The sequence below is a fragment of the Meriones unguiculatus genome, chromosome 17 (assembly GCF_030254825.1).
Source record: "Meriones unguiculatus strain TT.TT164.6M chromosome 17, Bangor_MerUng_6.1, whole genome shotgun sequence".
Lineage (NCBI taxonomy): Eukaryota > Metazoa > Chordata > Mammalia > Rodentia > Muridae > Meriones > Meriones unguiculatus.
The window spans coordinates 30251359-30266328 of NC_083364.1; the positions used below are offsets into that span (position 1 = coordinate 30251359).

Sequence of the window (14970 nt, forward strand, 5' to 3'; positions counted from 1 at the left end):
TTTCCCTGAGGCGCAAAGGGCAGGCGACCTCTGGAGCTTCCATGGAGCACAGAGGAGAAAAGAATTGTAATATCTTTTAGGTGTTAACAAGCAAATCCCAAAGGGGTAAAAATATTTCCTTCTTCAGAAACTGTCCGTCATGTGAATCAAAGCCACCACAAAAGTCTGAGGGTTGTTTAGCTGATAAGTTTATCTTTGGTCCCCAAGTGGGGAGAAGGGCAAGGGAATGAGAAATAAATATTAATGTTACATGAGAATATATAGTTACAGAACGACAGCATTCCACATACTGACTGCGCAGTTATTTATTTTCACAGGACCCAAAATGAATATGCATCCCTTCTCTTCTACTTTCCTTCCTGGGAAAAGAAAGTCGCTCTGCCATGAACTCCAAAACCATCAGCAAAACGGCCACTTCTCCCTCTTGAGACTTCTGGGAGACCCATCCACACATACCGGCCACACTTCAGTAACACCCACACACCCACGTTCCGCTCTCCGAACCAGCTTAGAATGTATTTGCTATTGGCTTTCAAGGTGCCCTCTCCCTGAATTAAGTGATTCCTGGAAGAGCAGGAAAAATCGTGGTACTCATTTTTTTTTTTTTTTTTAGCATGCCTTAGCAAATCCATTTGAAAGCACAGGAGAACTGACAACACACAAGTCCTGGCGAGTTCTGGCTGTCTCCTCATTCCTTGACCCAGGCTAGTCAACTCCTGAACTTAAGCACCACGCACACTGCACCCCGGGGCGGGTTTGGTCTGTGCTCGACTTTATCGACTCCTCCCACCGCTGTGGGACAGACCTGAATCTATTGACTCGGAAAGCCAGAAGGTAGGAAGAAAGTGCTACGCGGAGAAACATGAGTTTGTATTGGGGGTGGGGAGTTGCTGAGGAATTCATTCTAGATTTTGTCCGCTATCCTTTCACTTAGGCCTTTTAAATTGTGGGATTGGGAAATAGGCCAGTTTCCACTGTCTACCTCCTGACAGCAACTTCGGGGATGTTAAATAGACGCAAATAAAACCAGAGAGCACTGGGCGCCTGAAGTGAAGCAGCCCAGGACGGTAGGAAATGCCCCCTGCCCCCCACCCCGCCAGTAACCTGAAGCGAAAAAGTCACCAAAGCAGTCCACACTTCCAGTGAGATAGCCTCATACACCCTTAAGCATACTTCCAAAATTTTTTTTTCCTTTGCCCTTCTCTACTTGAAGAGAAATAACTTCGTTTAGGACCATTTGTTAAACTTAGGTCAGACTGCAGGGTAGGAGGGCCGACCAGGAGAAAAAAAAAAAAAAAGGCAGGGGAGAATGAGGATTAGCCTAAATTCAGGGATTTGCTCTAGGGTCTAAGTAGCCCATAACCACGTGAAGGGCTGATACTTTTGATATGAAGATGATGCTGGGACAGAGAGCCCCGGGATCTGCCCACTTCCATCTAGACCCTGGGCTTCTCCTTTCCCGTCCGGCAGAGCCACCCTGAAAAGCTGGCTGTGGGGCAGGGCCATGACCCCCAGGAGCCAGCCCGAGGAAGGGGCGTGGGCGACAGGTCGCAGAGGCGCTCAGTACCTTGATGTAGGCCCGCTGCAGGTAGTTGTAGGGCACCCTGCGCTGGAAGTCGCTGCGCACGTCCTCGCTGACGCGGTGGCGGGACGCTGGGCCGCCCAGGCGCTGGCGCTGGCAGCTGCGGGAGCAGCGCGCCCGCTCGAGCAGCGCTCGGAAGAAGGGCAGCTCGCCTCCGGGGCCGGCGCCGGGGGGCGCGAGCGGGCGGCGAGCGGCACAGTGGCGGGCGCAGCGGGTGCGGACGTCTCGCAGGCGCCGGTGGCTGCGCAGCGCGCCTTCCAGGTCGCGCACCGCACGCTCGTAGTCCCCGCCGTAGTAGGCGGCCACGCCGCTGGCGTAGAGCAGGTCAAAAGGCTGCAGCGGGCCGCGCTCGGGCTCCCCGGGGTCGCCCCACTGCGGGGCCGGCAGCAGCAGCAGCAATAGCAGCGACACCCACGTGCTCTCCCGCATCCTCCGCCGGACTCGTGGGGGACCGCCGAGCCCCGAGCCTGTCGTGCCGCACCTCGCGTCCGAGCCCCGCTCCGGCTCCCGGCGAGCACGCCGGCCCCGCCGCAATCCCGCTGCCCGACAGCCCCAGGTGACCAGCGGTAACGCTGCGGTCCTGGAGGCGGAGGCTCGCCCGGCTGGCCCCTCTTAAAGGGACGCCTCCAGCTCACATGCTCCTCCTGCCGCCGAGCCTCCGCGAGCCGCGCTCTAGCAGCCTGGGAGCTGGCGCTGCGAGAGGCCGACCCCTGGGGACAAGTGATGCGTGTGGGGTCCCTTGTGGGTGGCAGGAGAGAATGGTGTTGCTTTCTCTCCTGCATTTGGGGAAGTGAGGCTCGCTGTCGTTTCCTGGAGTCTACTTGGGCTTGCTCTTTGTAGTCCTTCAGCCTCAGAAGCAACATGGAGACTGGTTTCAGCCCAGCTAGAAAGCGCTAGAGAGAGGGAGGGGCTCAGGCCAGTTGAGTAGGTTTGGGGGAGAAAGTTGTTTGCCTAAGTTTATACAGCTAAGAACAAGCCAAGGATGGACCCATCTCTGGGCTACAAGATAGACGCTTCCGCCCTCTCCCTCTGATTGTGGATGTGTCCCTGCGTTGACTATGTAGACTGCGCTACGGAAAGAACGATGAATAATCCGAGTTTCCTGTTCAGACTTTAGAGGAAGGTATGCTTAGGTTCTGCCTCTGGCAATTTTCCAGATGTGTGATTTTGTGCAGCTGAGCCTCAGTTACGTCTTCCAAAGCAGCCAAATGCCCAACATGTCCAGTGGTATTCAGACATAAATCCCTATTGTGAGAGTTAAACAAAGAGGCAGTTTAACAAATCCAGTATCCCGGGACTTAAGCAGTGAGCATCAATCTAGAAATGGGAACGCTGACAGAAACAGCTGCCAGGGTCTAAGGAACTACCTGGAGGCTTTCCTGTGCCTCCTTTTCTGCTGGGTCATAAATACCTTCTTAGCCAAGGTGTTCCCCTCTTTTCTGTCCCTTGGCTCCACACTCTCAGGAAGAAAAAAAAAAAAAGTGTGCTGGACTCTGGAGACCAGCCTGCACCTCCCTGCCAGGAACTGTGTTTGTCTGGAACTGTCTGTGGGACTCTCTCACCTTAGTCTCTGGGTTACTGGAAGGATGACCAATGGAAAAGAGCCATCTATATGGTCCAGCTGAATTTCTTAAAGGAAGCTTTTGCACAAAATGTCCGCTCTGCAAAAAGATGGCCAGAGTGTCATATCCAGTCCCTTGTTCTTTTGGCTGTCTCTCACCACTTTGGCCGTGAACAGTCACGGCTATATAACTCTGAGAAAAACCGATTCATGTACACATTATTTTTCGACCAAATTCTCTAGTTTGCCTATTTCCACTGATGGCAAAGTTATAGTGTGGAGCCTGCCTTGGATGCTCAGTGCTCCAGAATTAGCATAGACTTTTTCTTCTGGTGATGAAATGTTCAGAGAAAGATGCTAGAGTCTAAAGTTATCAATCCCTGTGGAGAAGGGTTCAAAGCACACAGATTAGAAATGGTGTTTGGGATTGAGGACACAGAGCAAATTGCCAAGATGCTTTTGGATATCTCGGCTCTGCATGATAGATATTTCTATCTCCCTGTGCATGTGTCACTAAATTAATATCTTTAAGTGCTTACACGTGGTGTATGTATGATGGGGGAAAGGAGATGGTTACACCCGCGTTCTTATTTCTGGGAGTTTACAGTGCTATGCAGGAGATGAACACAAAGTACGGGACTCTGATACAAAATAAGAATGTGGAACATAGTAAGCCGAATTCAGTGTGTTCAGGTAATGCAGGAGCCTTCTGGCAGGACAGAGCTGAGAAACCTCGGGAGAAAAGACGCTGGTTGGAATAAAAAAGCCTATACTCATAGCCCACAAACAGAATGCTGGCTCCCAGTTGGGACATGTGTTTTCAAGCATTTTGTGTATCGTATTTCTGCACAACATATGCTAGATAAGCCGCTTGAGTAACGCCTCGGATTTTTCTGAACATTGGAATGGCCTGATGAACTTAAACATTTAGATTTGGTCCCAGCTCCAAGGGATTCTGATTTAATTAGTATGGTATAAGACCTAACCAATGGAATTTGCAGAAGTTTCCCTAGTGTTTCTCTTCTGAAACCAAGGCTGAGAACCACTGTCTTTAGAAATGCCTCATGCTGAGGAGTAAATCCATGAGATAGGGCTACACATGGGTTGAGCATATTCATGAGTCTGAGATTCAGGAGAAGCAGGGTTTTGTGCCTTCCTTCTGTCTCTGTTCTCCCAAAAAGCTCAATTTGACTTTTAAAGCTGGATAAAAAGTTTCTGAGCACATTGCATGGCTCCTGGTTTATTAGATTTGTGGTAGAACCCCCCCCAATTTGCTTTACTAACAGTTTCCTTGCTGCTGCTGAAGGTCAAGATGTAGGACCCCCACTTTACTGTCTAATTTCTCAAAAATAGCCTCTCTTGAACCTTATGGGATTATCAGAAAATAAATTAACAACAGAAACTGCAAAGACCTTAGCGTTTGGAATGGAGTCAAGCCCGGCCCACGTTTTCAGTCAGGCCTAGGGGATACCACATAAAGTCCGGAAGCCAGTGGCTTCAGCCAGGCACTATGTGCCCACCCACGGGCAGCTGACAATTCAGTCAGTTTTCCCTGTCAACTCAGGGTTCTGGAAAAGGATATTATACAATTAGTGTCCAGAGGGTCGAAGCAAAAGATGGCCCTGGATGTCTTGGAAAGCACAGGTCGAGCCTCCCACAAGAAATGGCAAACAAGTGTCAAGAATCAAGTGCCAGAGCTGAACTTTAGGAACCCTGGGACAAAATGTAATTTGGAACTGCCAGCTTTGTTCAGTTCCCAAATACGAACAAGGAAGTTGAGATCCCCAGTTCACACAGCACAGGGACACACATGGGGGGAAGAAGATGCTCAATTGCACATACCAAAGTATAAAATGTATAATGAGTGCCACATAATACTGAGCAATTGTATTTTTAAGAACTGCTTCCTTTTGAAGGGGAAAGAAATGAATGTAAAAGGAAGGAAGGAAGGAAGGAAGGAAGGAAGGAAGGAAGGAAGGAAGGAGAAGAGAGGAAGGAAGAGATAGAGAGAAGGAAGGAAGGAAGGAAGAAGGAAGAGGGGGAGGAAGGAAGGAAGGAAGGAAGGAAGGAAGGAAGGAAGGAAGGAAGGAAGGAAGGAAGGAAAGGAAGAAGGGAAAGAAGCTATGGTTTGAGACAAGAGCTACTGGAAACACTGTTGACATTTTTGCCAAGATAGGTAACAACTGAGGGCTGGAAACTTCACTTTTCATCCCTGTTCTTTGCAAATTCAAAGAACAGCCAAAGCACAAGAGAGCTCATCCAAAACCTTGAAGAGACATCCAATCATCCCCTTTTTATTATATTTGGAACAGATCATGACAGAAGCTCGGGTTTCCTCTGACTTCTGTTTATAAGTCATCAACAGCTAAGGCGCACTTGCTGCAGGGTTCCATCAGAAGAAAGGAATTCTGGAAAGAGAAGATCTTCAGATGCGTCTCAGTCTCCAAATTTGTTTAGAATTTTAAGCTGAGAGGCTTCTCTCCTTAAAAAAAAAAAAAAACTTTCTGAAGGAACAGAACGTGTACTCAGACTTCAGCAGGAGATTTAATGCTTTCCTTAAGCAAATGTGATACTAGTTTATTTTGATCGTGTTTAACCAGACAGGGCTTTTGCGTGCTCAAACATCTGATTCCTTTGAAATGAAAGGAATAATTCTCACTGCGCAGCAACTCAGCCTGCATTCAGCTGCTGTTGATGCTGGCAACAACGGAGTTGTTTGGAAGATTTTTTTTCCTTACACAAATAGGATCAGCTGAAGCTTTTTTTGTTTTTTGTTTTTGTTTCTTTGTTTTTCCTTCTTCCAACCAAGTTAGTGTGAAAGGCCAGTCAACCATCTGTCAACATAAGAGAGTGAAAGAAAAAAGCCTTCCTAGAGGAGGACGAGGACTTTCTTTTTTAGAAAAATTAATATTTAACCTGCATTTACAACCAAACAGGACTGCCACATTCCAAGACCGTCTGTTTCTTTCCAGTTTTCTTAATGGCTCCATCCCCATGCTTACCTTCATTCTTGATAGAGCTCTAAAATTCCAAACTAAACAAGTCATTCACACACTCCACCTCTGTGCTTATGTCACAGAGACCTTCTAATGTCTTCCCTTGGGAGACTCATATTTTGTTAAAAAACAAAAAGGGTGGAGGATAAATAAATAATGCTAATTATTTCCAAGGTAACATAAGCAGCCAAAGACATGATTCAAGTGGAAAGGCAGTCTTGTAGTCTGACTATTATGTCAGGCAGTTTTTTTTTATTTTTTATTTTTTAAACAAGGACTGTCACTTAACTTTCAAGAGTCCCTTTGAGTAAAGCAGTATTACTGTAACTTTTTGTGCTCACTTTCTTTTTTTTCTTTTCTTTTTTTTTTTTTTTTTTTGTCCATTTGCCACAAGGTAGAGTTATGTGGCCTGTAGGCATATTTGTTGGGCATTTTTATTGGTTAATGATTGATGTGTAAGAGTTGAGTCCACCATAGGTGATGCTGTCTCTGAGTTGGTAGTCCTGAGTTATATAAGAAAACAAACTGAGCAAGCCATAGAGAGCAAGCCAGTAAGCAGCACTCCTTCATTCCCCCCAAGGCTTCTGTTTTAATTCAGGGGAATAGCCAAGAACCGTCACAGTGGTCTTTAATGTCTGGAAGGAATATATAGAAACCCTCAAGAACTGCTGAAGAGCACATTCTTCAGTAGTAAAACACGATAAATCAAACTGCCACAAATCTTTAAATGTGACTTTATAACCTGGAGAAAGTACAGAAATCAAGAAAGCATAAAAGGACAGGGGAGGCAGCTCTAGAGAGGCAGATAGAAGGTGCTGTGAAAGTGGAAATGGAAAATATCAGAGAGGGTCCTTAAGTAGGGAAGGAGACAGGGAGAAAGCTGGGCACGGTGGCTCCTGCCTGTAATCCCAACACTCTGGGAGGCAAGAGGCAGGATAATCTCTGTGAGTTCAAGGCCAGCTTGGTCTACAACTCCAGTTCCAGGACAGCCAGGACTACACAGAAAAACCCTGTCTTGAAAAACAAAATAAACAAACAAATGAACAAATAAAAAATCAATTCAATGAAATAAAAAATAAAAGTGGGGGGAGAAAAGACATCTCTGTCAGCTGCTAGGGTAGTCTAAGTGTGGCCTGCCATGCTTGTGTGACCATGTGAAAATCATCCCTCAGGCTCTGGCCTGACCACTCCTCCAGGGCTGCTGGCTGACTCCGACCTGGGTCTTTCTGTCTGGATTAAAACTGAAATGCTCATCTCTCTAGGCCTAACTGGCCTAAGCCCAGTAGAAAAGAGACGGAGGCCACTTAAAAAGAATGATGTTTTAAACCCACTTCTAGAAAAACAGCTTAATGATTTTTTGCATTTCTGGGAGATCTAGACAGAAATGCAAACACAGAAAGTGTAAGGATATTCACACTACTTGACTTCTGGAGAATTTACGCCAAGTTCCCCCATGGTGCTAAACTCTAATCTTTGCTTAGGCCCAACAAATAAAATTGAAGATTCTAAGACAGATATACTCTGTAACTTTATTTGATTTTTATTCTTGAGACAGGGTTTCTCTGGGTAGTCCTGGTTCCTCTGGAATTCTGTCTATAGACAAGGCTGGTCTAATTCAAAGATCTGCCTGCCTCTGCCTCTTGATTGCTGGGATTAAAGGTGTGCGCCATCACTGCCCAGCAACTTTATGTATGTATGTATGTATGTATGTATGTATGTATGTATTTTGTTTTGTTTTGTTTTGTTTCGAGACAGAGTTTTTCTTGTCTTGGCTGTCCTGGACTTGCTTTGTAAACCAGGCTGGCCTTGAACTCCGACGGATCTGCCTCCCTCTGCCTCCTGAGCCCTGGGATTAAAGGCGTGTGCCACCACTCCTAGATTTTATTTGATTTGTTATGTTGGGGAATAGGGAGAAATTAAGAGATCAATTATACAAACTTACAAACAAAGAGGCTGTGTAGTGGTTAGTTTTTGTCAATTTGACACAGCTAGAGTCTCTTGGGAAAAGGTACAACAATCAAGAAATCTCCTCTGTCACAGTGGTCTGTGGGGCACTTCCTTATTCCTGATTGATGTGGGAGAGCCCAGACCAATGCGGACGGCGTCATCCCTGAGCAGCTGAGTCCAATCGATGTTAGAAAGGTCATCAAGCAAGCCAGAGGAAGCAAGCCAATAAGAAGCCTTCCTCTGTGGTCTCTGCGTTAGATAGTCCCTGGGGAGCTGCAAGTGGTCCTGCCCTGCCTTCCCTCAATGATAGATGGTGATGTGCAAGTATAAGCAAAAATAAACTCCTCCCTAAATTGGTTTCGGTCAGTGTTTGTCACAGCAACAGAAATTAGCAAAAGCAAATGTAATTTAAAAACAAGAGTTCCAGAATTATGCTTGAATCTAAATCTAAAACCATGTTACTGAGGATAGTCTCATCTCTGTTTCAGAGTCTAAGGCAAGAATCTCTCCTGACGACAGGGCATCAAGTCTAGTAACTTTTCCAACCATTTTCTGAAAGGCTCCAAACCTTTTTTATGATGGGATTACAGAGAAATAAAAGGAGCCAAGGACAGCAAAGCTTTATTCGCTAAGATGTCATGAAGTCTACTGCCACGTGCCTGCCTCTCTCATCCTAGACTGCTTTAACAATTATTTTCATCCTTTTTAACTTTGCTCAAGAAGATCCATACCATGAATGAGGAAACTTGTGGCCACTTGGCATAGCGTCTCTGCTTCTCTCCCTTGCTGTAAAGTTTCTTCTTCTGTTCTGTGATTTAATGCCGAGTATTTGAGTGGCCCATCTCAACCCACTGCAGGATGAGTACTCTCCAAGCTCAAAGAAGTTCTTCTCCACTCCTAGAAATCTCAGCATGTCATCCATGAACAGGATCATCTGATGAACATCTAGAAGAAACTGCCTTTGAGGAAGCACACATTTTAATTATACATTATATAGTATTTTACCAAAATGTGATTTGTGGTTACAAAGATTAATCTTCAGTATAACTTAGTATCAATGATACAGTAAAAAAAATAAGATAGAGCAGGCTCCACACACACACACACACACACACACACACACACACACAAAATGAAAATCTAATACGACAAAGAAAATAGCTTTGTTTTGTTTTCTAGTTAAGAAATTGGTATTGAATTTATTTAGCAAAATTTTAAACTATTCAACAAAATCTTAGAACAAAATTAAACTGTCTAGGTTGAAGTGCTAAATATATCTTATTAAAATTAATATTTTACTTACTATAATGATTTAAAGGAATGCATTTTAAAAAAAACTTGGTGGATCTTATTAAACTCACCAGGGTGGGACTCATGCATCCACGATATTTTAAATTCTGACTTTACTACTCCTCTTGTGTTGGGGATGGTCTTGTGCACTGTGTATTCAGATGCTGATTTCTGTGCCCCTGAGAGTCAGGTAGCAGTCTGGACAAGAGCTTTGTCATGACCATTGAAGAATCTCCTGTATCAATGTTGCATAAAGAATGCTGCCCAATTATCCTGATTGGTTAATAAAGAAGCTGATTAGCCAGTATCTGGACAGAGAGGACATGAAGAGGGACTTCCATGCACAATGAGGGCTCTCAGGTAGGAAGGAGGGAGAAGAAGAAGGTACAGAGAAGAGGGGATTTCCATGAGGCAGGTTGCCATGAGGAGTTTGCTAGGATGAATGACAAAGATGGAGCAGAAACAGCCAAAAAGGACTAAGATGGTAAGTAGCATGGAGCATGTGGCTGGGAAGTAACCAGGCTAGTATAGATTGGTGAGAATAGTTCAGTATCTGCCCAGCTGTGGTGCTTTAAAGCATATTAACATATCTAATAAGTCTCTGTGTCATTATTTGGGACCTAGAATGAATGGTAGAAAAAACATTATATTGTTTCTACACTCTTGACTCCTCTGTTAAGCAGGTCCAACATTCTGATCACCGGGCCACCTACTTTGCAGCAGCCTGTGGCTTCTTTACCCAGGCATTCCCAAGAACTCCTTCCACATTTACTTTCAGATTGCTTCTAAGCCAGAACCTGGCCAAGTGCATTTCACCCAAATGAAAATGTATTCAGAGAGAAACTTGTGATTGTCTTCCCCACAACCTCCTGCAGAAAAGAGGTCTGCTCAGGTCTGTGTGGTGGACATTCTAGCAAATGATATTTGAATGAGTAAGAACAAAACAAAATAAAATTTGGGGCCCGGGGAGAAAAACACTTGTTTTGTAAGTGTGAGGAACAAATTCTGATCTCAAGCACCCATATAAAGTCCAGTGCATGTATGAATGCCCTGCTAATCCAAGGGTTTATGAAGCAGGTAATTCTTTAGCGAGCTAGACTAGTGGAATCCTCAATCTCAGACTCAAATGAGAATATCTCAGTAAATGAGCAATCAAAAGAAGCTGCTTATGTCACATTCTGGCCCCAACATGCACATGCATACTTGGACCTGCCACACACCCATTGCACTTACATACATTTGAACATGTCTACACACATGCATGTTTTAAAAAGTAAACTTATATTTTACAGAGGTATACATATATAACCACTCTGGCAGGAAGTCAAAACTCTGTGGATTAGCTGCTTCTGCCAGGAGTTAATTAGTTTTGATATGTTCTACAAGCCTTTTCCTCTGGGCCTTTCCTACCCTCAGCAATATAGGAATGAATGGAACTTGACCCTTGAATCCCTTTCCCACTCTCTGTAATCTCAGATCTTTCACTCAGAAGCATAACAATATTAACACATTCCTGTGAGTGCTAAAGCGGTGTTCCTGTTCTTGTTACACGAAGCTCTGTGATGAAGTTAAATGCTGATTCCCAAGCACATTTCTCAGCGCTCCATGCAATCATGGTAAAGTGTTTACTCAGAGCATGTGGCTTTTGTTGAGATCTCAGTTAGCCTCAGATAATAGGGCAAGAGGCTTTCTGTGTTTCGAGTTAAGCCATAGTGTGTGAGCCACTCCTCCAGAACCCTGAAACACTCCCAGTTCAGTCTGTCCAGTGTTTGTTCTCCTCCTGTCTCTACCTCTTAAATTTTTTGTAAATAAACTTGTTAAAAAGAAGGTGGATGATATTCATAGTCAATGCTCTCAATCAGACACCTTGAAGTACTTATATGTTAGTTCTGAGATGATACTAACGTCTTAGGAAGAACTTGAAGAGAAATTAAAATACATCACCTTATAATCAAAGTTTATTTTTTTATTTAAAAAAAAAAGGTGTTTTATAACTTATGTCCCATAATCAAGTTTGGATGACATTTAGATAGTTCCTCAATTTAGGTACACACAGACTCAATAAAGCATGGCAAAAAGTTAATCTGCTAAAGAGTCACAGATGGACCTACTGATTCCTGAATAATGATTCCCTATACAGTAAGAATACTAGCTGGCATTCTTAGCTCAGGTTCTTTAGCGCTTGACCATTTTCAGAGCTTTTGAACACATGCACACAAGCACACACATAAAATGATAGGGACACAGCCATCTCTGTCTGCTTGCCTACCTTGCCCTCCTGGGCATTTCTTGCACAGAGCCTTGGGTTATGTTGTAAGGTAGAGGAAATTCGTTTCTGTATCTCCTCTTTCTCCACAGCCCCACCAAGCCCCATACCATTTTCTATCTGGAAGGAAACAATTGTGTTAAAGCATTGCTCTTCACTTTCTAGGGAAATTCTCTGCACTCTAAAGACTGCTACACTTTGAGAAAGAAACTTAATGAAATGAATTACATTTTTTAATCTACTAAAGAGTCACAGTTGAAGTTGCCCTTTCTCTATCCCCATCTTCATTCCTGATACCCCATAAGGAAGCCAGAGACATTAGCTTAAACACTGCAGCCAAAGGCCTTTCAGACTTCAAGTTCTGTCTTGTTATGGTGTACCTGAAGACAAAAGGTCCTGAGAGCCCTGACTGAGTCAATAGAGTCTTTCAGCCAGCTGGACTGTCCCAAGCAAATTAGCAGGAAGCAGTCCCAGCCTCTAGTTGGCTTGAGTTTTTAAGGGGGTGGGGGGGAGCACCCACAATTGTGATTCATGCAGAAAGGAAGCTTTGTTTACAGGACCAGAGAGATAACAGTTAAAAGGTCAGGCTGTTAACCTTTAGCTAAAGGCCACGTTGTATAGAAATTTAAGGTTTGTCCAGAGACTAGTTTACCTTATCAGTTTAGGGCTGATCCAGTCCAGTTTTACCCCAGTATTCTTAGGAATACTTTCATGAGATAACTACAATTCAGTAGCCCACTACAGACTCACAAAGGTTGATTTATTTTTTTTCCCCCAGGAGTTCACTTCTGTAATTTTGGAGAATAAAAGACAAAAACAAGGCTTTGTTCTTGCACTGTATTTATAGCCTCGTTTTTTAATGACAAAATTTGTGACTTCTCCCTTAAAAGACTGTACCAAAATTGACTAAGGATTTCTGATAAGAATATAAAAACTCAGGTATAAATTTATTATATGTTTTAGTTTTTTCTTCAGTGGCTTTCCTTTTTAGATTGTCTTTCTTTGGACATGTTGAGGTCAAGGCAGGGTGACCAGATTATGTATTTATTCATAGCCTATGCTCCCTCTTCCTGGTTATAGATCAAAGCTTCTTAGATCTTTCCTGATAAGGCGGCTTGTTAACCTTAGCGTTTGCTTATTTGTTTATGCCCCCATGCGTCTTGGGCATAAGTGTCTGTGAATGAGGTACAGGACTGGCTTTCTAACACGGGCTAGCCAAGACACACAGTCTCCTTCTACCACAGCTGTCACTTCCACTATGCTCCCTTTCCCAGAAACCATACACCACCTGCCATTCAGAGGAACTGTTCAACAGGTGATCATGAACTGGAAGTTCAACAGAGACAAGCCTGTGGAGGCTCTGAGGACACTTTATGATCCTCCAGCTGAAGGTGCCTGGCTTAGATAGGAAAGTGATTATTAACTGATAAGCATGTGGTGAGTTGGTACCAGAACTAACATAGAACTTTTGTTTTTAAGATTCTTTGAGATGGGAGAGGAGGACGAATTTATCAGGATTGCAGCACTCTCCCGTTCTCTTGGGAGACACTATCTTGAGGAATGTAATAAGGAACGGAGCAAAGTAAGAAAACCATGAAAGTCAAACTTGGTGAGCAAGAAAGAATTATTGACGTTACTTACGGAGTTGTTTGCACTGGACTAGAGCATTACCACACTACACTCGCAACAAGCTGTATTAAATACTGGCCAGGATGATGGACACTGGCCAGGTCTATACCTGGAATTCCCAGAGAATAGCTGGGAATTACATTATAAAGGCAGAACCCCCAAAACTATGTACTTCCCACCTTCGTCCAATCCGGTCCAAGCATACATCCTGATGCACTTCCTGCCTATGAATATTCCTGTGATCAGGCACAGATCCCTGCAGTTGAGGCAGCCAACCTTGTGTACAGAAGTGAGAACACATGGCTTGTTATCTTACATGAACAGCAGCCCTCAGCATTCCAGGAAGTTATCTGTCCTTGGTCAAGTGGGGCTTACAGGTTAGAGACATGTTTGTTTTGTAGATATTGTAGGCACAGAAATTTAAACATAACACATAACTTTAGGCCTCGCCATAAAAGTATTGGTAAGGAGTTATTCACAGGAGCAGAAATTACTCCAAGACAGCTGTATCACCAAAGCTCACCCCAGCATGGATGAGGGCTATTGAAAGCTGGAAGCTTGTGCTTCAATGCATAATTTGCAAGTGGCAAAACAGATTGTTTTTGTTTGTTTGTTTTGTTTTGTTTTTCCAGGCAGATCAGTTTGTCTGAGCCTTTTCCAGGCACCAAGGCTATTCTCTGCTGCTTGCAGGTAGATGGTCTGAACCCCTTCTGGGAAACTCAGCTTGTAGAGAGTGTCTCTCAGCAGCCCCTACTGCTTCTATATGCTTGAGGATGGAGGGACCTAGGATGCCAATTAATTTTTAGAACATTGTGAAGTCTTTGGGTTATTTACTTCCTAAGATTAAGGAGCTTCCCTGCATGATAAAATGTTTTGCCTCCCTTTAGGATACCTCTTGTCTTAAAAAGATGCACTACAAGATGGAAGGTTTTGTCACAAAGGAAACTGCTACACAATACTGACTGAATTTTTGTTTGTTTGCTTGTTTTTCAAGCCATGGTATCTCTGTGTAGCCTTGGCTGTCCTGCACTTGCTTGGTAGACCAGGCTGGCCTCGATCTCACAGAGATATGCCTGCCTCTGTCTCCCTGGGATCATCGGCGTGCACCACCAAGTTTGGCTTCTCTAAAATCTTGTGAGCAAAATTTGATCTTTTTAGTGGTGTGTTAAGAGTTCTTGAGGGCTTTGGATCCTTTCTCCCACTTCAGTCAAATTTCTTGGATTTTGTCTGTATGCTATGTATTAGGCAAGCAATAAGCTACTATTGCTCTAAAGCTCCTAAAAAAGAGCAGGCCAGATTGTTGGGAGGTTGGTCAGATGGGTGTTGCTTGCCCTTAAGATCTGGTTACACCTATCTTTGTTTTGTAAAACTGCCTAAGACATATCTGATTGGTTGATTAAACAGCCTATTTCTAGGCAGGGCAGAATGGGGTAGGCATGGCTAAAGTTCCCGGGCTTACTAGGACAGAGAGGATCATGGGAAACAAAGGGATAGGAGGAGAGGAAGGAGGAGAATGCCACAATAGGTTAACCTGGAGAAAAAAACTCGTGGGCCTGGAGGAAGGACTCCAATAATGACGTGAAAAGGCCCAGATGAAGAATAAAACAAGTACCATGGGATTATGGATGGAAGGTAGACCAGATGAGGAGGATTAAGGTGGATTGAATTGGATCGGGTCTGGGAGATGGATAGTGAGGAT

General features: G+C 44.2%; 1 protein-coding gene and 1 long non-coding RNA gene across 2 annotated transcripts in view; one reads left to right on the forward strand and one right to left on the reverse strand.

Annotated features, from left to right (window-relative positions):
* The window catches only part of P3h2 (prolyl 3-hydroxylase 2), a 150966-nt gene extending 148805 nt beyond the window's left edge, over positions 1-2161 (reverse strand). The window contains exon 1 of the mRNA XM_060370154.1: positions 1568-2161. Coding sequence (XP_060226137.1) covers positions 1568-2011 — 444 coding nt within the window. The 5' untranslated portion in view covers positions 2012-2161. The remainder of the gene's footprint in view (positions 1-1567) is intronic.
* LOC132648520 (uncharacterized) lies at positions 2160-13355 on the forward strand. Its single transcript, XR_009586920.1, has 3 exons — positions 2160-2705; positions 8575-9860; positions 13122-13355. It is a non-coding gene; the product is annotated as an uncharacterized LOC132648520 (long non-coding RNA).
* The last annotated feature ends 1615 nt before the right edge of the window (positions 13356-14970 follow it).